At 38.7% G+C, this 26,632-nt stretch overlaps 2 protein-coding genes and 1 long non-coding RNA gene across 7 annotated transcripts in view; 2 read left to right on the forward strand and 1 right to left on the reverse strand.

The window, feature by feature from the left end:
• The window catches only part of pikfyve (phosphoinositide kinase, FYVE finger containing), a 55,505-nt gene that overhangs the window by 21,322 nt on the left and 7,551 nt on the right, over positions 1-26,632 (reverse strand). For 3 of the 5 annotated variants that reach the window (XM_032567159.1, XM_032567155.1, XM_032567157.1), the window contains exons 3-7: positions 3,721-3,888; positions 2,315-2,326; positions 1,763-1,872; positions 767-938; positions 410-617 (exon numbers count right to left, since the gene is read on the reverse strand). In XM_032567159.1, the coding sequence (XP_032423050.1) occupies positions 410-617; positions 767-938; positions 1,763-1,872; positions 2,315-2,326; positions 3,721-3,888 (670 nt within the window). The remainder of the gene's footprint in view (positions 1-409; positions 618-766; positions 939-1,762; positions 1,873-2,314; positions 2,327-3,720; positions 3,889-26,632) is intronic. The other 2 variants (XM_032567156.1, XM_032567158.1) reach the window with 1 other exon arrangement.
• Positions 9,897-10,863, forward strand: LOC116722829 (uncharacterized). The gene is made up of 3 exons (XR_004339844.1): positions 9,897-10,111; positions 10,490-10,682; positions 10,813-10,863. It is a non-coding gene; the product is annotated as an uncharacterized LOC116722829 (long non-coding RNA).
• LOC116722828 (uncharacterized) lies at positions 12,630-13,822 on the forward strand. The gene is made up of 2 exons (XM_032567160.1): positions 12,630-12,911; positions 13,026-13,822. Exons 1-2 carry the CDS (start codon positions 12,815-12,817, stop codon positions 13,748-13,750), a joined length of 822 nt encoding a protein of 273 aa, XP_032423051.1. The 5' UTR covers positions 12,630-12,814; the 3' UTR covers positions 13,751-13,822.

Genomic DNA, 26,632 nt, shown 5'->3' on the forward strand with positions numbered 1-26,632 from the left:
GAAAATGAGAGACGCCAGAACCAACCATGAAGGTTATTCAAGCCTCTGAGCTGAGAGCATTTACATGTACAAACTTCTCAGTAGGTTAACATGTCTGTATTATTCTCTCCATTGATCTGATTCCACTAGATGTAAGCTACACCCATCAAAATCACAAGCAAAAACCCAAATTACTACATGCACTATAAATCTGTATCATATTAGTTTCACTTTCTGCATTTAACTATGGGAATAAATTTACTTTTCAGTAATATTCTATCTTACTACGACGAATCCTTTAAACAACACTAAATGAGGTGTGAAGCTCAAAGTTTAGACTGAGTGAGGAACTCATGAAGAGCTTTCTCAATGTCCAGCTGAAACTCCTTGGAAATGTGTCAGATTTTTCGTGTTTTCAGAGTGGGTTCACCTTTGCCAGGTCAGGTCTTCCTCGAGGAAGATGTTCCGGCTGGCTTTGCGCCCTCCCACGGGTGTCCGAGGCTCGCTGGGCTCCAACACGCACACAGAGCAGGGAGAGTCCGACAAGGCGCTCAGGTCCTCGCCGATGGAGCAGGAGTCTGCAGAGTGAGTGTAGCTTAGCGCTAGCTTCCGACAGTACGTGCAAGCCCGCAGGTCTCCTGGAGAGGGGGAAAAAAGTTCAAACGAAATAACCAAAGACATGAGAAAAAGTACTAACAACAATATTACGTATTCTATTGATCTATAAAAGATTATATTGATCAAATCATGTCAGGTGATATGGATTAAAGACTAAGATCTTGCTCACCTGTGTAACCCATGAACTTTCCAGGGATCTCCTGGTTACAGCAGCGGCTGCAGAAGATCTGGCCACACAGCCTGCAGTGGTGTCTGCGACGGAAGGTGGTGAACTTCTCGTTGCAGTCGTAGCATTCCTTACACTGGCTGTCGGGCATCCAGTACTGTTTCAGATCACTGTCCTGAAGGTGAACAATGATCAGGAAAAGGCTGCTTTATTATCCTTTCAACATGAGGTGTGGCTTAGTATTCTGTCACATTAAAGAAGATTTCTGCTTTTCCTCATCTGCTTAATCACAGTTAAGGGCAGGGTCAACCTAACCCTAACCTATCTGTCATGTTACTGTGAAATATCGTCTTTGCTGCACAGATATTGACCTTAGTAATATACATTACTAAGATAAGACCAGATACATTGGAAGACTGATCGCTATAGGAGATCTTTCCTGCCCACCACATCGACATCCACAATGACTCTTTGAAGATACTTTGATTACATGAGTTATGACCACATTAAATTTCTCTTGGGATAAATAAAATGTTTTTGAATTGAACTGCAATGTTTTTGACCATGTTTGTGGAAAGATTCATTCACCAACTCTGAATGTTGAGGGAACATATTTTGCCATAGATAGTAGCATAACAACCACAACTTTCATCCATAAATAAAGTTTTTCTTATTTATGGAAGAATAAGAAGTTTTATTAGAAACATGGCGCAAAAGGAAGTTTTATATATATATATATATATATATATATATATATATATATATATATATATATTGCTTTTATATATATATATATATATATATTCAATATATATATTGCTTTTGCTTTGAGATGTCTTGAAGGATATATATATATATATATATATATATATATATATATATATATGTATATATATATATATATATCCTTCAAGACATCTCAAAGCAAAAGGGAGGTGAGGAAAGAAGGAAACCCTGTTGTTTGTTTCTGAGTGTCAGCGGTTCTGTTGGGTTCGGTACCTGGCTCTTTCCCTCCATGATCTCCTTCAGCCTCTTCAGTGCAGTGCGAAGTTGTACAGCAGTGCGAGGGTCATGACTGCTGAGAGATGTATCAGGCTTCCTGCTGTCATCTGGAATCAGGCAAGAAATTACTCAGAAATCGACACAAATAAAATGAAATGCTTTCATGTAAATAGGATTTTTGCTGGTGCATTGTCAACATTTTTAATATATTTAATCTGAAATCACAATGCAGAAAATAATGAGCAAAAAAATAAATGACAATGCACTTTAACACCTGGTGATGAGCTTTCCTAAAAGTCGCAAAAGGAAACAAAATAAGAAAAGCCAGAGTTTACATAGACTGGATAAGCACATAGAGTCAAAATGTTAGCTTTAAAAATCATAACAGTACAATTAGTTCCCAGGTTAAGAAAAAAAACCTTCAAGGCAAACCAAACACTAGTAGAAAGCTTTGTAGTAAGTGTAAATGTCAGACACACTCCATGCACTCAAACACACACACAACCTAAAAGCATCTTAGTAAATCCACAAAGTGCAGAAAAGCCTCACCTGGCCAATCCACTGCAATTAAAAAAAAACAAAAAAAAACAAAGACATGAGACATTACAGCCTGGACCGCCATCTTTCAATACTTTTCAAAATAACCATCCTTCAGACTGCTTTAGTTGCTCTCATTAAGCGCGATGCTGTCATTGGTCATCTCTGAACTGTTGTTGATATTTTCCTACTGCTGAGCTTCTGGCTCGGTCCCACAAACAGGCAACCGGCCAGCAGGGTCAGTCTCTAGGTGGGCCAAGCTTCCAGGTCCATGACAGAAGAGGCAGGTAGGACTCACATTCACAGAAATATAACAGTCAACTTGTGTTTGACACAATGGAGCAGGAGCTGGAAATTGTTGAAAGAGCCTTTACAAAAGCAGTAAGAAGACTGCAAAAGCAATTTAGAGATTAAAAAGGAACTGGAAAGGAACGGAGAAATTAGAAACATGGCGCAAAAGGAAAAAAATCTTTAAAATGGAAAGAGCAATGGCAATACAAGCACTATGCAACGTGTGTTTGTCATGTCATCTGCTCATCTACAAAGACATCACCTCAGTGTGTCAGTTCTGACAGGGTAGAGAAGATATTTATGTAGGAAAAGGATGGATTCTATGTCCTGCAAACACACACACCTCCAAATTGCACCCAGGTTTTTCCTGAGCTGTTAATTAGTCATCAATTGAAATCAGCTGGACTGAAGCAAGGAAATACCTAAAACATGCAGGGCAGTGTGTCCTGAGGACCAGGGTTGGGAAACACTGGTTTAGAGGTCAGATATATTTGGACTTTTTATTTTCTCTGCCCCTATTTTGAAACCCTGGTAAACATAGTCTCTATGTTTCTGTCGTCTAAGTTTAGGACCAGAGCAGAATGTTCTTAGACTGTATTTTAGCATCAAGACGACATACTCTTTAGTTAAGATTAGAACCATTGTGTTCTGAGAAAGACTAAAGCAAACTGAAACATTTTAGCCACCGTCTTCCTGCTTGCTGTCTAAACATCTCAGCTACATTAACCACAGACTTAAATTAATGTGCGTTAAATGTCAAACTGACTCTTCCTTCCAGTTTTTACCTGACAACACTCATCTTTTTTTCAACTAATGATTTAAAAATTAGAAATGGTTTATTAATTAAAAATTAGAAACCTGCTCAAAACTGTGACTCTGAAGGTGCATATTAAGACCTCATACAAAAACCAGGAACCTGAACAACTAACATGTACATTCTCTATAAAAGAGTATATAGAGAATGGCAAACGTTCACATTTTCTGACATGTCAGAAACCAAAGATGTGTGGGGTTAAGAAAAAGAACTCACAAAATCTTTTCAAAAAATTTTCTGCTGCAGGAAAAAAAGAAACAACAAAAAAAACAATTAAAAATAACCTAATCTCTGATTTGAGTGTGTGTTTTACTTGAGGCAGTAGAAGCGCGTCTGAGGATATCAGGATGCTGCTTCCGGTGTGTCCTCGAGTTGTGGACAGAGTGGGAAGGACTGGAGGACAAGCTCCGTCTCTCTGCCTGCCGCCGAGGAGGCGGGTCGTCCGGCTTCTCGGAAACTGTGACCGCAGGACGGCCTTCTTCTGCACACAGACAACACATACACACACAACTTCACATGAAAACTAGAAGACAGGCAGAGAAAAAGTGTTTTACCCTCCTGTACCGTCACAAGTTTGTGGACCAGGTGAGAGGAAGAATTTCCATCCGTTTGCATCCTGCAGGGTCCCTACGCTTTTTAAAAACATTTCAGACTTTTCTAAACCTAGACTCCTGGAGTTCCAAGTCATTCTTTCAAATTTAAAAACAAACAATTTCTTTTAAAAGAGAGACATTTCAGGTTTAAAATATCAATCTGCAAAACTGATGGATGGAGAGTTGCAAATTTGTGAAAATGTATTTATATTTTTTTATATTGATTCGTAATTGTGAAATGATTGCAAATTTTTTTTTGGAGGTAGAAGTTTAGTCAGAGTTTCACTGACTAAACTTCTACCTCCAGTTGACAGTATTTCTTACACTTGATGCACTGCTGCCAATTTAAAAAACAATCATAAAATCCAGGAGAGACTGGATAATGGATGAAGCAAATAAACTTTGTTTTACCTGAGACTCCTCCCCTTTCTCTTCCTCAGTGACTCCGACAGTCATCCATTTCAAAACATCAATATGAATTGAAATATTAACAGCACTAAAACACAAATCTAAATATTAAAACGAATAAGTCAGTTTTTCTTATTTTTCCTTTTTAATTTTATTTTTCTGCACAAAAAACTAATTTTTTTGAGCAGAAAAAAATTTGCACAAAAAATTTGTTCTGTTCTAACGGTTCTAAACAGTTAGAACAGTTTGGTTCTAACTGTTAGAACTAAAAGATCAGTGGCAGGTCAGGGCCAACATAGTTTGATTCATAAATAAATAAAACTGACAAAAACTAAATCTTGTGTCTACATGTTGCTGACTTGATGAAATGTAGTTCAGATGTTTTTTGGAGGGGGAGTCACTCTGAGCTTCCATTCCAAGTCAAGTCAAATGTATTTGTATATCACGTTTTCAGCAACAAGGCAGTTCAAAGTGCTTTACATCATAAAGACATCATACAGTCACCAAATGTGAAACAATAAACATTACATTTTGTCAACCGCCATCAACAAAGGCAGCTCTAAGCAGGTGGGTTTTCAGCTTTGATTTAAAGAAACTCAGTCTTTCAGCTGTTTTGCAGTTTTCTGAAAGTTTGGTCCAGATTTGGAGTGCATAGAAACTGAGCATGATGCAGACTTCAGACTACAAACATAAGTCATGTGGTGTTCAGATCTCCTGGATTCAGATGCAAAGACACATCACGACTCACATGACATCCAGTGAGTTCGTTACAACACGTGATGTAGAGTGAGGGAACATAAAAATTTTACAGAACATTTAAATCACTCAGGTTTGTATCAACACGTTTAACAAATACAACCATCGTGTGGCTTAAAGGACGATGTTCTCACTTCCTTCAGTGACACTTAAAGGTCAAAGTGCATTTTCGAAGCCAAATTTAAACAAAAATTAGGCTTTCAATCTATAATGTAAATGTAAACAATTAATTTCATTCAACTGTGTCAAAAAGCAGAAGCTTGCCCACCATATGTTTTGCACATGGGCCTCAGCAGCAGCACTGAATAACAGGAAACCTGGCAGTGACTCACTGAGAATGACATGACCAAAGGGTTAGCCAGTAACACAAACCCTTTTAACTCGTTTCCATGGTGAACAGTTGTTCACCATGGAAACGAGTTCTTGTAGCAAGAAGGTTCCAACTAACCAGCAACTCTGGTTTCCTCCAACAACCTAAATATATACATGTTAGGTTAACTGGCCTGCAATGGCACCATAGGGGTGTGTGGGGGGGTGAGCGTGTGTGTGTGTGTGTGTGTGTGTGTGTGTGTGTGTGTTCTGTTCTGTGATTCCCTCTCTTCATCCATGACTGAATTAAGACTGAGCCAGAAAAGAAAACCTGCGTATGGAAACCACATACTCTGTTATTTACATACGCAGAGTATGTAAATCACTTTACATACTGTGTGTATGTACTTACTGTGTGTACATAAAGTGACATACACAGAGTAACACAGCTATTGCTGTGCACTGCCAGTCACCTGCCTCAAATAATGATACTTGTCAACAGGAAAAGAATTTGGCTGTTCAAAATATATCCATCACAAAAAAACACCATCATAATGTTGGAACACACTGTATCTGATGAGCGGCTAATTACAGGTTAGCTACCTGAGCATTCACTCTCAAACAGGTTGTTATTATAAAATGTTTGATGTGCCATACATTTGTGATAACTGCTCCTACATTTTTCTGTTTGTGAATTCTACTTAAGTCTACTTTTTTTTTTGAACATTCTTTATTTGAGAAAATTATGAATCCAACATATATGCATATATATATTTATACATGCACTTACATAACAAAAAAAAAAGTCTACATATTTTAAGTATTAAAATAAATGCTGTTGACAATGTTATTATAATTGAAAAAAACATGTTATTTTAGCAGCAGTAAGAATAAGTGTTTTCTCAACAACTCTTCTCAACAAAACCATTTAGAATAAAACTAATCATGCAACATTAGATAGCTTATTATATAAACATTTATGGAATTTATATTGAGGATAAATTCAAACAGTTGGATAGACTGAATACGAGCTGAAATATTAAAGCTTAGAGAGAAGGTTGGCGGCATTATTTAATGTGTTCTCTTATATAAAGCTGCCTCTTTTCTAAATGTAGGTTAATTACAATCAACATAATAATGGAAAATTTTCGCAACATTATCGCAATCACATTTTTCCTGATTTCAGGCATCATGTTATAGATTTTTGTATAATTCAAAGAAAATGCAGTATGTTTCCCATATTGACCCCAGGTCCAGGGGTCAGCCTTAAGACCCTCTACCACAGCTCTTAATAACTTTGGCTAAAAATGATAAAGAACTACTAAACAAGTTTAAAATGACCTAAAAACTAAACAAGTTTAAAATGACCTAACTACTGAACAAGTATAAAATGACCTAACTACTAAACAAGTATAAAATGACCTAACTACTGAACAAGTATAAAATGACCTAACTACTAAACAAGTTTAAAATGACCTAACTACTAAACAAGTATAAAATGACCTAACTACTGAACAAGTATAAAATGACCTAACTACTGAACAAGTATAAAATGACCTAACTACTGAACAAGTATAAAATGACCTAACTACTGAACAAGTTTAAAATGACCTAAAAACTAAAAATGAACAAGTAATGTTTGTTGGGCCAAACATTACTGATATTGGAAATTACTAATAATAAGTTTTGAATTTGTACAGTCAGACCTCCTCCCCACTCTTACGATACTTTACTCCCCCTCGCTTTACTTGTGGCTGTAATTCCTTTACAGCCACAAGTAAAGCCTATGTTGGTTTTCCCGTAGGTTCTCTACCGCTTCCTTGAACGCCATTTTAATTGAACTAAATGTCTTCCACCGAGGCTGAACTTGGTTTTCCATCGTTGTCAAGATATTTCTCTCCATAATTGGCGCCCCTGCCTCCAGGAGAAGGAGGATTTTTTCTGCCTTTTTGCACTCCTTCAGAAGGTTCTTGAAGATAGCCTGGCCCTGGCGTCTAATCTTGTCCGGGCTCATATTGAAGACTCTTGGTCTGGTTTCAGACCAGAGTTTTTCAGAGAGTCGATCACAGATGTCATTATATACTTCTTCAGCGTAGTATCTCTGTCCTGACTTGTAAATAAGTCTCTGGATCACATCTCTGACCAGACTTCTCATGGCCTTTTTTCTCAACTTTATCTCTTCAGACTCGACATCCTTTGGCTCGCTGATTGACTCCAATTCTGGTTTCTCCTGTTGCAGCTCAGCAGAAATCATGCCGTCACAGATTTCGGATGAAGGTTTTAAATTTGGAACTGGATGGGAAACCTGCTCCTCTCCAGAACAAACCTGAGACTCTGTTATCCCCTCATTGCCTTCATAGTCCAGCACTGAGGAAACTGATATCCGACTGTCCCACAGATCTTCCTTCCCAGGTGTGAAGGCAGATGAGGAACCATCAGAGCTATCGTCAGAGCTGGACTCCGGTTCTGATTCACTCTCCAGTAGATTTTCAGTCAACAAGATCTCTGGCTGACAGAAGGCTACCACGGGTGATGTTTCATCCAACTTTGGTTTCCATTCTAGTACCTGTAAATCTTTGGTTGACTGAGACTCTGGGAAAGACGTTTCTGGTTGTTCTTGGACGATGAGTGGAGCCACCTTTGATGAATATTTACCGGTGACATTTCTAAAAAATCTCTTTATCTTCCCCATCAGGCCATTAATCTTGGATTTCGGCTCACAAGATTCCCCATCGGCTGGTTTCGTAAAATCCTGACCAGATGCGCGCAATTTATCCGAAAGGTCCTTCAAAATCAAACTGGTTTCATCAACCATTTGTCCGATCATTGCCATACAAGGTGCTTCCTCAACACAATCTCTTGTACCCGAGTCCAAGCTGTGATTAACTTTAGCCAGCAGATACTGTACAATGAGCCTGTTTAAATTTCGTGTGTTCTCAGTACTGACGTCTTCGTTGATCTCCAGGACTTTGGCAAAGGCTTCGGGAACTTTGTTCCCCACGGCCACCTTCAAATCTTTCATAGTGCAGCTTTCCTTATATACACTATGCAGAACCATGCATGAAAACAGCTCCAAGATGCCTTCCAAAGTCTTCTGCAGAGCACAGGTGGTGCTGGCTTCTGGGTTCCCGTTTGCGAGTTTCAACCACTCCTTCCGGGTGATGCTTTTTAAAAACGGGTCGATCGTAGCCATCAGGGCTTCCATGGTGACAGTCTGGGTCTCTATGGATGGTGATCTCTGTCCACTTAGCATGACTATATCTCAGGTTTGAAGATAAGATTGATGCGAGGAATGAGTGCGAAGTGAGGTTTAGGGAAAAAGAACGAGCAAATAAAGACCCTGACTTATGACGTCCGTCCACACGTCATAGGCAGTACCCGCCCGCACAGTAGCCTTATGTCGTCACGTAAGAAGTCACGTTGCGTCAGCAGCCACTTTACTGCGCATGCCAAACCATCTATTTAACTATTTAAATTATTTACAGTTCGGATAATTAAATAATTTACAAGCGGCAGCCACCGCAGATCGCCTCTCTTCTCCCGGCGCAACTCCCGCAGCTTTGCGGCGTCTGCAGCCGTTGGGTTTTATTGTTAGCACATCGTGTGTGAAGCTCACGCTGCCTCAACCCGCTGCTTTTTATTGCATTATTTCTGTTTCTGAAGGCTTAGATTGTCAAATGCCGTGATGAAGGAAGCTTCATCACGGCATTTCCTCTGGTTGTGACCAGAATAGGGAGAAATGGTTTTATTTGTGCTTTGCGCGCTAAATTTGAATTGTGCGGTATTTAGTTTTTTCATGAAAACGGAACTCGGTTTATCTCATTGAGAGTTGATGATGTTACCGTCAACAAAATGGCTTTAATATCGCTAGTTAATAGCTAATATCAGACGTTTGGAGCATTTTCTCTCTCATTTATAGACTCGCCTGCATTTAATGCTTACGGCTCATTAAGACAGTAGCGAGATGACGCGAGTTAGAATAACTTACTTTGTTACGCTGTGATAAACACTGACTGACAACATGCTAGCTAATGCTAACTTGTTCGTTCAGCAGTGTAAATACAAACATCTGTGTGAGTGTGTGATGATCCAGTCCTGCTTCTCTCAATGATCAGTTTTAGGGAAAAACAATCAACATTCAAATGTTACAGAGTTAATAATGTGTGTGTTGGTTCTCTGTTCCCATGTTATGGACGGGGACAGATTATTTCTGGAAGCTGAAATGTTTGGTTCCCCCCCAAGTAACTTTGGCAAATAATGAGCAAATGTTTTCAAACTTACAGGATTTGTTGTTCATCAGTAAAGGAATAAACAAAGTTAAAGGATCCAGGAATGAGAAGCAGACGGGGTTCTATGGGTGGCGGGGCGTTCTAGATTCTGATTGGACAGCGCCTTCAGGGAGTGGGCGGGACTTATCTGTCTGGTTTAGCGCCTGGATGGTGTGATGCATAGACATAATATAAGGGTAGACGCCGCATTGGCCGCTCCGGCGCAGGAAATACGGCGGCCATCTTAGAGCGGTATACCCTCGTACTTTGCTGAACCAAAACAACAGAAGATGCCTCAGTTCTGCTCGGCTTATTCGTGTTTAAATCTACGAACTGTTGATGTCAGGGACCGGGGGATAACTTTTCACAAGTAAGAATGACATATTATTGTTAGTATGTTGTGAATGTAATATTACTGTACTGTATTTATGCCCACCAGCGAAATGACAGCAAATGTTAGCTATCGGTCTTCAGCCGGAGATTTGATGACAGGAATATGTTTCAAACAGGCCTACTCACAATTTCAGTAGCTTTGTTTAATTATCATTATCAACAAATTTTAATCAAATTTGGAGTTTTATGTTCTTTAAAATATGAAGATCAAAAATAGTGAGTGTAACGTTTTTCTGAATGCTCAGCTTAAGCAGGCAACAAGGCTCCTTAGTTTCAACCGTTGCAAATAACATGGACCTCATTCGGACAATGTTTTTGTGTACACACTCCCAGATATCACGTTTTTGTTTTAAAGGTTTCCAAAAGATAAAGAGAGGAGGAAGAGGTGGGAAATAGCTTTGAGGAGGGATGGATTCACTGCAAGTGATTCATCTGTACTATGCAGTGAGCATTTCAAAACGGAGGATTTTGACAAAACAGGTCAGATTGTCAGACTGAGAGCTGATGTGATACCATGAATTTTCAGCTTCCCAGTTCACCTTCAAAGAGTAGGTGCATTATTAAAAGTTCATTAGCATTCAGAAATGTGCATAATGTTAGCCTTAAGGGATATATGTGTGTTTATGTACAGGTAGTATATACTGTGAAGTCCATATTCATAAGGTTTTTACATTTAAGGTTGAAAACTACAGAACTACAATAACCTCCACAAAAGCCCAAAGTAGTTCTTGCTAAAGGATTCAAAGCTCCCATGGGATCTTGGAATTGGATGGAAAGAAAAGCATTTTTGTCAAGAGCCCGGGAGTACTTGCTCACTTTGTTGACGAAAGATGGAACACCCCTTCACCGATCTAAGAGGTTTATTAAAATAGTGCATGAGAAGTTCCTGATTTCTGTTCTGTTATCCATCAAGTTCTTAAGATGGACTGTTCTCTGCATCAAGTTCATAAGATGTTACTGTTAAAATGTTTTGCATTTTGTCACACAGTCTGTTTTGTTTGTCTTAATTATCTTGTCTTCAGTGTATTTCAGATCCCCGATGCTTCTTGGTATGTATTACACAACATATATTTTGTGCAGAAATCATATTTTATGTACATTATGTTGCTATGATTGTGTATGTATGTGATTGTGTGTTTGGTGATGGTCAGAGTGAATGTCAGTGCAGAATGGCAGTACCGCTTCTATCAAACTGACCCAAGCTGGGCTGTGGCTCCAAACCACCAAGAATGAGAAATGAATAAAAAAGATATATGTTAAGTGTCTTAGAGTGTCGAGAAAAGAACTGTACAAAAATGATTTTATTTTACATTTTAAACAATGTTCTCTTGTTTAAATTTTTTAAGATCTGCAGTTTTGTTTCTGTTGGAATCGTCTTTTCTTCAGTGTGTTACAGGTCCCTAATGCTTTTAAATGGTAAGTACATTATTTAAAAAATTAACTATAGGTAAGTGTGAAAAAGGTATGTATTGTATGCAGTGTTGTATAGTAACGAAGTAAAAATACTTCACTACTTTACTTAAGTACATTTTGGAGTACTTCATACTTTCCTGGAGTATGAAAATGTTTGATGACTTTCACTTTTACTTCACTATATTTCCGAACTTAATTGCGTACTTTTACTCCGATACATTTTCAATGTGTGGTTTAGTTACTCGTTACAAAAAAGCGAGAGAGAGAAACGAAGTGTTTTGACCCCACCTACTGATTAGCAAGCAGGCTACCGAACAAAGTCGTAGCCTGCTTGCCTGGCTTGTTCATCACCTCCAATAGGATACACCTGTTTCGCTTCTCCCATTGTTGGGGAAATCAGAAATCGGAACACCTTGCATCGGGTGGGAGGGTGGGTCGAGAAGAGTGCTGCCCGCACTGACGCGGCTCAGGGATTACGTGACACGCAGCGCCGTGCCCTATAATCCACTGTAAGCTATGTAATGTGTTTTGAGGCAATTGACCAAAATCCCGGACAATTTTTAAATTCCCCCCGGACATCTTTTTAGGTCTGAAAAGTAGGACATGTCCGGGAAAAAGAGGACGTCTGGTCACCCTAGTTCAATGGGGGACAGAAGCCATAGCGATAGCAATTTAGACTAAATTTAACGAATATAGGAAAGGCATGCAAGTTCAAAACCACAAACCATTAACATGTGCTACTCTTTAAAACTGGAACAATTTATTAGCAGGTTTCATTTTGCCTGCACTTGGTTGGGTACATTATTTTAAGTTTATTTGACAAGTTTACCAAGATATAAGAAATGTCATTCAAACTTGCCTTGTTTTACTTTTTACTTGTACTTTTCATTACATTACTTGAGTACATCCATTTTTACAGTAATTTCCATACTTAAGTACAAGAAGTTTCAGATACTTTAAGACTTTTACTCAAGTAACATTTCAGTCAGTGACTTCGACTTTTACCAAAGTCGTATTTTGGAGAGGTACTTGTACTTTTACTTGACTCTGAGATTCCAGTACTTTATACAACACTGATTGTATGTGTTCTGGTTCAAGTTCATATTGGTGGTTTCTGAAAATACCGTTTGAAGCAGCATCATTATGCTTTTCTGTGGTGCTTTTTTGAGGTGTCTTGTTTAGCCATGTTCAGAGCAATAAAACATTTTTCTTTTGCAGGTACCTCTCTGTCATTGGATTTGTCATCAACATTGACACGTTACTGCTGATGATTCCTGAACTGCTCCAAGTGCAGCGGTATGTCCTCACATACAGGTTCAGCCAAGATCACTTGGAGCTCCTGTTTAATTCCATCAGAGCATCAGGTACTGTTGATGTCCTTTCAGTTAGAATAACTTCATAAAATATACTTCATGAATGTGTTCATATGTTATGTCGTATGATTAACACATGTATTGTATCCCTGTATTCCATTCAAGGTGGCTGGAATAACAACCCATCAGCATGCCAGTTCCAGGCCATCTTCCGCCGGCTGATGGTTCGGTGTGGGGTTACACCCAGTGAGACTGGCAATGTGGCAGCACAAGACAACACCGTGTCCCTGTCTGCTGTTGAAATGTCCTCTCCTGAATCTAATGAAGAGCATCCCTGTCCTTTTGCTAGGATTTCAGCCATTCTGGACGACCACAGCTATCTTCCGACCAAGTTTGGTGGTCTGGTAGAAAATGCCTTGGTTTACATATCTGGATTTGTTGTGAGGCAGATTCTGCGTAAACTAACCTGTGACCCATGTCGAGTCAGTTTGATTCAAGATGCCACACCGTCTTCATTTGATGAGAACTACCATCTTCTCACTTTGAAAAATAATGGCGGGTTAGTGATTCCCTCACAAGGCGTAGTGAAGGTGGTGAGAGCTGCAGAGAGGGTGATTCGTGGTGCTTCACCAAACCATCCTCCTAAGCTGTCCGCCGTCACATACATAGTCCGTGAAGACATTGGAACAGAAGATGTTTTCCAGCTTGGGGGACACACTCAGGAGACACAATTTGGCATTGACAATCACCATTCTGACTTGCTGTCATTGGTTGTGTCTGTGTTTCTGAAGATAAGGATGCACCACATTGCAAAAGTCACATGTCTTGGTTTGCAGAAAGGCAACACCAGAAAAAAGCTCTGCAAAACTGTCCTATTTCAAGGCTATTAGATTGTGTAAAAATGTAATGAATATGTAAATATTGTTGTCACAACAGATAAGTATGTGTTTGTGTGTGTATGTATATATATATATATATATATATATATATATATATACACATATATATATACATATATATACGTATATATATATATGTGTGTATGTATAAGGCTATTAGATTGTGTAAAAATGTAATGAATATGTAAATACTGTCACAACAGATAAGTATGCATGTGTGTATATATGAGATTATCGGAATATATACATAATGTGTGTGAATAAATTGCATCTTTGGTTGTATCTTGCAAAACATGTCATACTTTAAAACATTGTATTCCACCAAAATTATTTAAATATGCTAAACTATACGTTCCTATACATGCAATTTTAATAGCTGTATGCCTAAAATTTAATTATGTGACAATGTGATTACTATTCAGCGTGTTATGATCTATTAAATGCGCTGATCCTTTATTGTGCCTGCCAAATATATAAGGCTGAGTGGAGTGGTATACCGCTCCAAGATGGCCGCCCTAAATCTCGTCAGCTCCAATAGGCGAGAGCGGCCCATGAGGCGTCTATCCATATATTATGTCTATGGTGTGATGAAGCTGCAGCTGGAGGAGGAGAAGAAGAAGTTCTTGTTCTGCAGTTCGGTCGGGGATGAGATGATGACCTCAGTGTAGCTGGAGGACCGGTTCCGGTTTGGTGGAAATGTCTGTCTGGGCGGTGAAATGGACACTTTGCCTCCTCGGCTTGGTGACCAGGAGAGCCGTTTCACCTTCGATATTTATATACCGTGGTTCCCAACCCCTGGGCTGCGGACCGGTACCGGTTCGTGGACCAATTGGTACAGCTAGAAATAATTAAATATTTCCGTTTTATGTATTATGAGTCTGGAGGATCTTTTATGTTGAAAATCCTTTAACCGGATTCTCTCGGTTACATCTTGCCCGACAAGCAGCAAAATGAGTAACGAGTAAACAAATATCTTTGGAAAGTTTCTTTGGGAAGAGAAAAGGCCCAGAGAAGAGACAGGAGAATGGATTTATTCTGGTAGGTGATTCCCACATTCCAAGCTCTGCATGATATGGTGACCGGCTTGTTAATGAGGTAATGAAGCCTTCAAACTACTTCGCCACGTAGAGACCAAACACCCTGTGCATAAGCAACACTTCTGGTGTCATCATCTCTCGTCACTCCCAGATGGATCGTCTGGTTGTAGAGAAACAAGCTCAGGGCTCCATTAGTCGTTATCGTGAGTTAAAATTTCCATGAAAGTAAAATGTTCGTTTTTGTGGCGCATCTGTATCTTATTTTGAAGGGATATGTAAACGTTACCATAGCGACCAGAGTCAGAGAAAGTTAGGGCAGTGGTTGAGACGAGAGGTGTGGAGCTTGTGAGTGTTAGGTTTGATTCACGGCACGATTTAAGGATTGTCGGCCGATTTTCCAAACTTCTGTGACCACAGAGCCGATAAAAATCCAACAGGTTCGGTCGGTTCGTGAGTCCAGACACACGGCAGCAGCAACACAGCACAGAACCGATTCCACTCACAAACATCCTGATTCCAGAAGAAAATCCAGTAAAACCCCCAACATACCAAACGTGAATTTGGAATAATCAAACATGGATGACGGTGTAGAAGCAGCAGTGATAGTTTGTGGCTCATTTAAGCGATAAAAGATGGAACAAAAAGAAAAGGCGTTTGATAAAAGACGGTGGGAGCAGCCGCTGCTATTTGCTGCACTATGATTTGGAGGTGAGTTATGTTTTTTCATAGTTAACATTTTTAACTGACTAAACATAACCAGATATAATAAACATATATAAAAATGGCCTTTACATGTAGTAATAAACATTTCCACATATCACCTCCGATGTCCACCGGACTCTCAGTTGCGCCATGTCACCTCGCTTTCTGATTGGCTACCTGTCACATTCAACAGGCCGCGTTCTCGCTCCCAGTCAGGGAAAAAACCCACAGGCTGCGAAAATCAAGCCAAGACAATGTTGAATATGCCCGAACTAAAATCGGGCATATTCAACACACCACACACTGCAAGACGTTGTAAGATTGTCGTAAAGGGAAAACTGGGGCAAAAAAAAAAAAAAAAGATTTAAAAAAAGGCTTTAGCTGGAACTCGAACATGCAGAAGCATTATCTGACGGTTCCAGGCCGCAGCAAAATTGCCAAGTCTTGACCGGTCCGCTGTAATAAAAAGGTTGGGGACCACTGAGTTCACTGATGTGTGTGTGGGCATGTGTGTGTGTAAGAAATACAGATTTTGCCATTTTCAGTTTTTTAATAAATTTTCCACAACTAAATTACATTAATCTTACCAGTAGTTGATAAGATTACCAGTAATCTTATCAACATCGATATGAATTGAAATATTAACAGCACTAAAACACAAATCTAAATATTAAAACGAATAAGTCAGTTTTTCTTATTTTTCCTTTTTAATTTTATTTTTCTGCACAAAAAACTAATTTTTCTGCACAAAAAACTAATTTTTTTGCGCAGAAAAAAATTTGCACAAAAAATTTGTTCTGTTCTAACAGTTCTAAACAGTTAGAACAGTTTGGTTCTAACTGTTAGAACTAAAAGATCAGTGGCAGGTCAGGGCCAACATAGTTTGATTCATAAAAAAATAAAACTGACAAAAACTAAATCTTGTGTCTACATGTTGCTGACTTGATGAAATGTAGTTCAGATGTTTTTTGGAGGGGGAGTCACTCTGAGCTTCCATTCCAAGTCAAGTCAAATGTATTTGTATATCACGTTTTCAGCAACAAGGCAGTTCAAAGTGCTTTACATCATAAAGACATCATACAGTCACCAAATGTGAAACAATAAACATTACATTTTGTCAACCGCCATCAACAAAGGCAGCTCTAAGCAGGTGGGTTTTCAGCTTTGATTTAAAGAAACTCAGTCTTTCAGCTGTTTTGCAGTTTTCTGAAAGTTTGGTCCAGATTTGGAGTGCATAGAAACTGAGCATGATGCAGACTTCAGACTACAAACATAAGTCATGTGGTGTTCAGATCTCCTGGATTCAGATGCAAAGACACATCACGACTCACATGACATCCAGTGAGTTCGTTACAACACGTGATGTAGAGTGAGGGAACATAAAAATTTTACAGAACATTTAAATCACTCAGGTTTGTATCAACACGTTTAACAAATACAACCATCGTGTGGCTTAAAGGACGATGTTCTCACTTCCTTCAGTGACACTTAAAGGTCAAAGTGCATTTTCGAAGCCAAATTTAAACAAAAATTAGGCTTTCAATCTATAATGTAAATGTAAACAATTAATTTCATTCAACTGTGTCAAAAAGCAGAAGCTTGCCCACCATATGTTTTGCACATGGGCCTCAGCAGCAGCACTGAATAACAGGAAACCTGGCAGTGACTCACTGAGAATGACATGACCAAAGGGTTAGCCAGTAACACAAACCCTTTTAACTCGTTTCCATGGTGAACAGTTGTTCACCATGGAAACGAGTTCTTGTAGCAAGAAGGTTCCAACTAACCAGCAACTCTGGTTTCCTCCAACAACCTAAATATATACATGTTAGGTTAACTGGCCTGCAATGGCACCATAGGGGTGTGTGGGGGGGTGAGCGTGTGTGTGTGTGTGTGTGTGTGTGTGTGTGTGTGTTCTGTTCTGTGATTCCCTCTCTTCATCCATGACTGAATTAAGACTGAGCCAGAAAAGAAAACCTGCGTATGGAAACCACATACTCTGTTATTTACATACGCAGAGTATGTAAATCACTTTACATACTGTGTGTATGTACTTACTGTGTGTACATAAAGTGACATACACAGAGTAACACAGCTATTGCTGTGCACTGCCAGTCACCTGCCTCAAATAATGATACTTGTCAACAGGAAAAGAATTTGGCTGTTCAAAATATATCCATCACAAAAAAACACCATCATAATGTTGGAACACACTGTATCTGATGAGCGGCTAATTACAGGTTAGCTACCTGAGCATTCACTCTCAAACAGGTTGTTATTATAAAATGTTTGATGTGCCATACATTTGTGATAACTGCTCCTACATTTTTCTGTTTGTGAATTCTACTTAAGTCTACTTTTTTTTTTGAACATTCTTTATTTGAGAAAATTATGAATCCAACATATATGCATATATATATTTATACATGCACTTACATAACAAAAAAAAGTCTACATATTTTAAGTATTAAAATAAATGCTGTTGACAATGTTATTATAATTGAAAAAAACATGTTATTTTAGCAGCAGTAAGAATAAGTGTTTTCTCAACAACTCTTCTCAACAAAACCATTTAGAATAAAACTAATCATGCAACATTAGATAGCTTATTATATAAACATTTATGGAATTTATATTGAGGATAAATTCAAACAGTTGGATAGACTGAATACGAGCTGAAATATTAAAGCTTAGAGAGAAGGTTGGCGGCATTATTTAATGTGTTCTCTTATATAAAGCTGCCTCTTTTCTAAATGTAGGTTAATTACAATCAACATAATAATGGAAAATTTTCGCAACATTATTGCAATCACATATTTTTCCTGATTTCAGGCATCATGTTATAGATTTTTGTATAATTCAAAGAAAATGCAGTATGTTTCCCATATTGACCCCAGGTCCAGGGGTCAGCCTTAAGACCCTCTACCACAGCTCTTAATAACTTTGGCTAAAAATGATAAAGAACTACTGAACAAGTTTAAAATGACCTAAAAACTAAACAAGTTTAAAATGACCTAACTACTGAACAAGTTTAAAATGACCTAAAAACTAAACAAGTATAAAATGACCTAACTACTAAACAAGTTTAAAATGACCTAACTACTGAACAAGTATAAAATGACCTAACTACTGAACAAGTATAAAATGACCTAACTACTGAACAAGTTTAAAATGACCTAACTACTGAACAAGTTTAAAATGACCTAACTACTGAACAAGTTTAAAATGACCTAACTACTGAACAAGTTTAAAATGACCTAAAAACTAAACAAGTATAAAATGACCTAACTACTAAACAAGTATAAAATGACCTAACTACTGAACAAGTATAAAATGACCTAACTACTAAACAAGTATAAAATGACCTAAAAACTAAACAAGTATAAAATGACCTAACTACTAAACAAGTTTAAAATGACCTAACTACTGAACAAGTATAAAATGACCTAAAAACTAAACAAGTATAAAATGACCTAACTACTAAACAAGTTTAAAATGACCTAACTACTGAACAAGTATAAAATGACCTAACTACTGAACAAGTATAAAATGACCTAACTACTGAACAAGTTTAAAATGACCTAACTACTGAACAAGTTTAAAATGACCTAACTACTGAACAAGTATAAAATGACCTAACTACTGAACAAGTATAAAATGACCTAACTACTAAACAAGTATAAAATGACCTAACTACTAAACAAGTTTAAAATGACCTAACTACTGAACAAGTATAAAATGACCTAACTACTGAACAAGTATAAAATGACCTAACTACTGAACAAGTTTAAAATGACCTAACTACTGAACAAGTTTAAAATGACCTAACTACTGAACAAGTTTAAAATGACCTAAAAACTAAACAAGTATAAAATGACCTAACTACTGAACAAGTATAAAATGACCTAACTACTGAACAAGTATAAAATGACCTAACTACTGAACAAGTATAAAATGACCTAACTACTGAACAAGTTTAAAATGACCTAAAAACTAAACAAGTATAAAATGACCTAACTACTGAACAAGTATAAAATGACCTAACTACTGAACAAGTATAAAATGACCTAACTACTGAACAAGTTTAAAATGACCTAACTACTGAACAAGTTTAAAATGACCTAACTACTGAACAAGTTTAAAATGACCTAAAAACTAAACAAGTATAAAATGACCTAACTACTGAACAAGTATAAAATGACCTAACTACTGAACAAGTATAAAATGACCTAACTACTGAACAAGTTTAAAATGACCTAAAAACTAAACAAGTATAAAATGACCTAACTACTGAACAAGTTTAAAATGACCTAAAAACTAAAAATGAACAAGTAATGTTTGTTGGGCCAAACATTACTGATAGTGGAAATTACTAATAATAAGTTTTGAATTTGTACAGTCAGACCTCCTCCCCACTCTTACGATACTTTACTCCCCCTCTGGCTTTACTTGTGGCTGTAATTCCTTTACAGCCACAAGTAAAGCCTATGTTGGTTTTCCCGTAGGTTCTCTACCGCTTCCTTGAACGCCATTTTAATTGAACTAAATGTCTTCCACCGAGGCTGAACTTGGTTTTCCATCGTTGTCAAGATATTTCTCTCCATAATTGGCGCCCCTGCCTCCAGGAGAAGGAGGATGTTTTCTGCCTTTTTGCACTCCTTCAGAAGGTTCTTGAAGATAGCCTGGCCCTGGCGTCTAATCTTGTCCGGGCTCATATTGAAGACTCTTGGTCTGGTTTCAGACCAGAGTTTTTCAGAGAGTCGATCACAGATGTCATTATATACTTCTTCAGCGTAGTATCTCTGTCCTGACTTGTAAATAAGTCTCTGGATCACATCTCTGACCAGACTTCTCATGGCCTTTTTTCTCATCTTTATCTCTTCAGACTCGACATCCTTTGGCTCGCTGATTGACTCCAATTCTGGTTTCTCCTGTTGCAGCTCAGCAGAAATCATGCCGTCACAGATTTCGGATGAAGGTTTTAAATTTGGAACTGGATGGGAAACCTGCTCCTCTCCAGAACAAACCTGAGACTCTGTTATCCCCTCATTGCCTTCATAGTCCAGCACTGAGGAAACTGATATCCGACTGTCCCACAGATCTTCCTTCCCAGGTGTGAAGGCAGATGAGGAACCATCAGAGCTATCGTCAGAGCTGGACTCCGGTTCTGATTCACTCTCCAGTAGATTTTCAGTCAACAAGATCTCTGGCTGACAGAAGGCTACCACGGGTGATGTTTCATCCAACTTTGGTTTCCATTCTAGTACCTGTAAATCTTTGGTTGACTGAGACTCTGGGAAAGACGTTTCTGGTTGTTCTTGGACGATGAGTGGAGCCACCTTTGATGAATATTTACCAGTGACATTTCTAAAAAATCTCTTTATCTTCCCCATCAGGCCATTAATCTTGGATTTCGGCTCACAAGATTCCCCATCGGCTGGTTTCGTAAAATCCTGACCAGATGCGCGCAATTTATCCGAAAGGTCCTTCAAAATCAAACTGGTTTCATCAACCATTTGTCCGATCATTGCCATACAAGGTGCTTCCTCAACACAATCTCTTGTACCCGAGTCCAAGCTGTGATTAACTTTAGCCAGCAGATACTGTACAATGAGCCTGTTTAAATTTCGTGTGTTCTCAGTACTGATGTCTTCGTTGATCTCCAGGACTTTGGCAAAGGCTTCGGGAACTTTGTTCCCCACGGCCACCTTCAAATCTTTCATAGTGCAGCTTTCCTTATATACACTATGCAGAACCATGCATGAAAACAGCTCCAAGATGCCTTCCAAAGTCTTCTGCAGAGCACAGGTGGTGCTGGGTTCTGGGTTCCCGTTTGCGAGTTTCAACCACTCCTTCCGGGTGATGCTTTTTAAAAACGGGTCGATCGTAGCCATCAGGGCTTCCATGGTGACAGTCTGGGTCTCTATGGATGGTGATCTCTGTCCACTTAGCATGACTATATCTCAGGTTTGAAGATAAGATTGATGCGAGGAATGAGTGCGAAGTGAGGTTTAGGGAAAAAGAATGAGCAAATAAAGACCCTGACTTATGACGTCCGTCCACACGTCATAGGCAGTACCCGCCCGCACAGTAGCCTTATGTCGTCACGTAAGAAGTAACGTTGGGTCAGCAGCCACTTTACTGCGCATGCCAAACCATCTATTTAACTATTTAAATTATTTACAGTTCGGATAATTAAATAATTTACAAGCGGCAGCCACCGCAGATCGCCTCTCTTCTCCCGGCGCAACTCCCGCAGCTTTGCGGCGTCTGCAGCCGTTGGGTTTTATTGTTAGCACATCGTGTGTGAAGCTCACGCTGCCTCAACCCGCTGCTTTTTATTGCATTATTTCTGTTTCTGAAGGCTTAGATTGTCAAATGCCGTGATGAAGGAAGCTTCATCACGGCATTTCCTCTGGTTGTGACCAGAATAGGGAGAAATGGTTTTATTTGTGCTTTGCGCGCTAAATTTGAATTGTGCGGTATTTAGTTTTTTCATGAAAACGGAACTCGGTTTATCTCATTGAGAGTTGATGATGTTACCGTCAACAAAATGGCTTTAATATCGCTAGTTAATAGCTAATATCAGACGTTTGGAGCATTTTCTCTCTCATTTATAGACTCGCCTGCATTTAATGCTTACGGCTCATTAAGACAGTAGCGAGATGACGCGAGTTAGAATAACTTACTTTGTTACGCTGTGATAAACACTGACTGACAACATGCTAGCTAATGCTAACTTGATCGTTCAGCAGTGTAAATACAAACATCTGTGTGAGTGTGTGATGATCCAGTCCTGCTTCTCTCAATGATCAGTTTTAGGGAAAAACAATCAACATTCAAATGTTACAGAGTTAATAATGTGTGTGTTGGTTTTCTGTTCCCATGTTATGGACGGGGACAGATTATTTCTGGAAGCTGAAATGTTTGGTTCCCCCCAAGTAACTTTGGCAAATAATGAGCAAATGTTTTCAAACTTACAGGATTTGTTGTTCATCAGTAAAGGAATAAACAAAGTTAAAGGATCCAGGAATGAGAAGCAGACGGGGTTCTATGGGTGGCGGGGCGTTCTAGATTCTGATTGGACAGCGCCTTCAGGGAGTGGGCGGGACTTATCTGTCTGGTTTAGCGCCTGGATGGTGTGATGAAGCTGCAGCTGGAGGAGGAGAAGAAGAAGTTCTTGTTCTGCAGTTCGGTCGGGGATGAGATGATGACCTCAGTGTAGCTGGAGGACCGGTTCCGGTTTGGTGGAAATGTCTGTCTGGGCGGTGAAATGGACACTTTGCCTCCTCGGCTTGGTGACCAGGAGAGCCGTTTCACCTTCGATATTTATATACCGTGGTTCCCAACCCCTGGGCTGCGGACCGGTACCGGTTCGTGGACCAATTGGTACAGCTAGAAATAATTAAATATTTCCGTTTTATGTATTATGAGTCTGGAGGATCTTTTATGTTGAAAATCCTTTAACCGGATCCTCTCGGTTACATCTTGCCCGACAAGCAGCAAAATGAGTAACGAGTAAACAAATATCTTTGGAAAGTTTCTTTGGGAAGAGAAAAGGCCCAGAGAAGAGACAGGAGAATGGATTTATTCTGGTAGGTGATTCCCACATTCCAAGCTCTGCATGATATGGTGACCGGCTTGTTAATGAGGTAATGAAGCCTTCAAACTACTTCGCCACGTAGAGACCAAACACCCTGTGCATAAGCAACACTTCTGGTGTCATCATCTCTCGTCACTCCCAGATGGATCGTCTGGTTGTAGAGAAACAAGCTCAGGGCTCCATTAGTCGTTATCGTGAGTTAAAATTTCCATGAAAGTAAAATGTTCGTTTTTGTGGCGCATCTGTATCTTATTTTGAAGGGATATGTAAACGTTACCATAGCGACCAGAGTCAGAGAAAGTTAGGGCAGTGGTTGAGACGAGAGGTGTGGAGCTTGTGAGTGTTAGGTTTGGTTCACGGCACGATTTAAGGATTGTCGGCCGATTTTCCAAACTTCTGTGACCACAGAGCCGATAAAAATCCAACAGGTTCGGTCGGTTCGTGAGTCCAGACACACGGCAGCAGCAACACAGCACAGAACCGATTCCACTCACAAACATCCTGATTCCAGAAGAAAATCCAGTAAAACCCCCAACATACCAAACGTGAATTTGGAATAATCAAACATGGATGACGGTGTAGAAGCAGCAGTGATAGTTTGTGGCTCATTTAAGCGATAAAAGATGGAACAAAAAGAAAAGGCGTTTGATAAAAGACGGTGGGAGCAGCCGCTGCTATTTGCTGCACTATGATTTGGAGGTGAGTTATGTTTTTTCATAGTTAACATTTTTAACTGACTAAACATAACCAGATATAATAAACATATATAAAAATGGCCTTTACATGTAGTAATAAACATTTCCACATATCACCTCCGATGTCCACCGGACTCTCAGTTGCGCCATGTCACCTCGCTTTCTGATTGGCTACCTGTCACATTCAACAGGCCGCGTTCTCGCTCCCAGTCAGGGAAAAAACCCACAGGCTGCGAAAATCAAGCCAAGACAATGTTGAATATGCCCGAACTAAAATCGGGCATATTCAACACACCACACACTGCAAGACGTTGTAAGATTGTCGTAAAGGGAAAATTGGGGCAAAAAAAAAAAAAAAAGATTTAAAAAAAGGCTTTAGCTGGAACTCGAACATGCAGAAGCATTATCTGACGGTTCCAGGCCGCAGCAAAATTGCCAAGTCTTGACCGGTCCGCTGTAATAAAAAGGTTGGGGACCACTGAGTTCACTGATGTGTGTGTGGGCATGTGTGTGTGTAAGAAATACAGATTTTGCCATTTTCAGTTTTTTAATAAATTTTCCACAACTAAATTACATTAATCTTACCAGTAGTTGATAAGATTACCAGTAATCTTATCAACATCGATATGAATTGAAATATTAACAGCACTAAAACACAAATCTAAATATTAAAACGAATAAGTCAGTTTTTCTTATTTTTCCTTTTTAATTTTATTTTTCTGCACAAAAAACTAATTTTTCTGCACAAAAAACTAATTTTTTTGCGCAGAAAAAAATTTGCACAAAAAATTTGTTCTGTTCTAACAGTTCTAAACAGTTAGAACAGTTTGGTTCTAACTGTTAGAACTAAAAGATCAGTGGCAGGTCAGGGCCAACATAGTTTGATTCATAAAAAAATAAAACTGACAAAAACTAAATCTTGTGTCTACATGTTGCTGACTTGATGAAATGTAGTTCAGATGTTTTTTGGAGGGGGAGTCACTCTGAGCTTCCATTCCAAGTCAAGTCAAATGTATTTGTATATCACGTTTTCAGCAACAAGGCAGTTCAAAGTGCTTTACATCATAAAGACATCATACAGTCACCAAATGTGAAACAATAAACATTACATTTTGTCAACCGCCATCAACAAAGGCAGCTCTAAGCAGGTGGGTTTTCAGCTTTGATTTAAAGAAACTCAGTCTTTCAGCTATTTTGCAGTTTTCTGAAAGTTTGGTCCAGATTTGGAGTGCATAGAAACTGAGCATGATGCAGACTTCAGACTACAAACATAAGTCATGTGGTGTTCAGATCTCCTGGATTCAGATGCAAAGACACATCACGACTCACATGACATCCAGTGAGTTCGTTACAACACGTGATGTAGAGTGAGGGAACATAAAAATTTTACAGAACATTTAAATCACTCAGGTTTGTATCAACACGTTTAACAAATACAACCATCGTGTGGCTTAAAGGACGATGTTCTCACTTCCTTCAGTGACACTTAAAGGTCAAAGTGCATTTTCGAAGCCAAATTTAAACAAAAATTAGGCTTTCAATCTATAATGTAAATGTAAACAATTAATTTCATTCAACTGTGTCAAAAAGCAGAAGCTTGCCCACCATATGTTTTGCACATGGGCCTCAGCAGCAGCACTGAATAACAGGAAACCTGGCAGTGACTCACTGAGAATGACATGACCAAAGGGTTAGCCAGTAACACAAACCCTTTTAACTCGTTTCCATGGTGAACAGTTGTTCACCATGGAAACGAGTTCTTGTAGCAAGAAGGTTCCAACTAACCAGCAACTCTGGTTTCCTCCAACAACCTAAATATATACATGTTAGGTTAACTGGCCTGCAATGGCACCATAGGGGTGTGTGGGGGGGTGAGCGTGTGTGTGCGTGTGTGTGTGTGTGTGTGTGTGTGTTCTGTTCTGTGATTCCCTCTCTTCATCCATGACTGAATTAAGACTGAGCCAGAAAAGAAAACCTGCGTATGGAAACCACATACTCTGTTATTTACATACGCAGAGTATGTAAATCACTTTACATACTGTGTGTATGTACTTACTGTGTGTACATAAAGTGACATACACAGAGTAACACAGCTATTGCTGTGCACTGCCAGTCACCTGCCTCAAATAATGATACTTGTCAACAGGAAAAGAATTTGGCTGTTCAAAATATATCCATCACAAAAAAACACCATCATAATGTTGGAACACACTGTATCTGATGAGCGGCTAATTACAGGTTAGCTACCTGAGCATTCACTCTCAAACAGGTTGTTATTATAAAATGTTTGATGTGCCATACATTTGTGATAACTGCTCCTACATTTTTCTGTTTGTGAATTCTACTTAAGTCTACTTTTTTTTTTGAACATTCTTTATTTGAGAAAATTATGAATCCAACATATATGCATATATATATTTATACATGCACTTACATAACAAAAAAAAGTCTACATATTTTAAGTATTAAAATAAATGCTGTTGACAATGTTATTATAATTGAAAAAAACATGTTATTTTAGCAGCAGTAAGAATAAGTGTTTTCTCAACAACTCTTCTCAACAAAACCATTTAGAATAAAACTAATCATGCAACATTAGATAGCTTATTATATAAACATTTATGGAATTTATATTGAGGATAAATTCAAACAGTTGGATAGACTGAATACGAGCTGAAATATTAAAGCTTAGAGAGAAGGTTGGCGGCATTATTTAATGTGTTCTCTTATATAAAGCTGCCTCTTTTCTAAATGTAGGTTAATTACAATCAACATAATAATGGAAAATTTTCGCAACATTATTGCAATCACATATTTTTCCTGATTTCAGGCATCA

Source organism: Xiphophorus hellerii, chromosome 7 (assembly GCF_003331165.1).
Source record: "Xiphophorus hellerii strain 12219 chromosome 7, Xiphophorus_hellerii-4.1, whole genome shotgun sequence".
Lineage (NCBI taxonomy): Eukaryota > Metazoa > Chordata > Actinopteri > Cyprinodontiformes > Poeciliidae > Xiphophorus > Xiphophorus hellerii.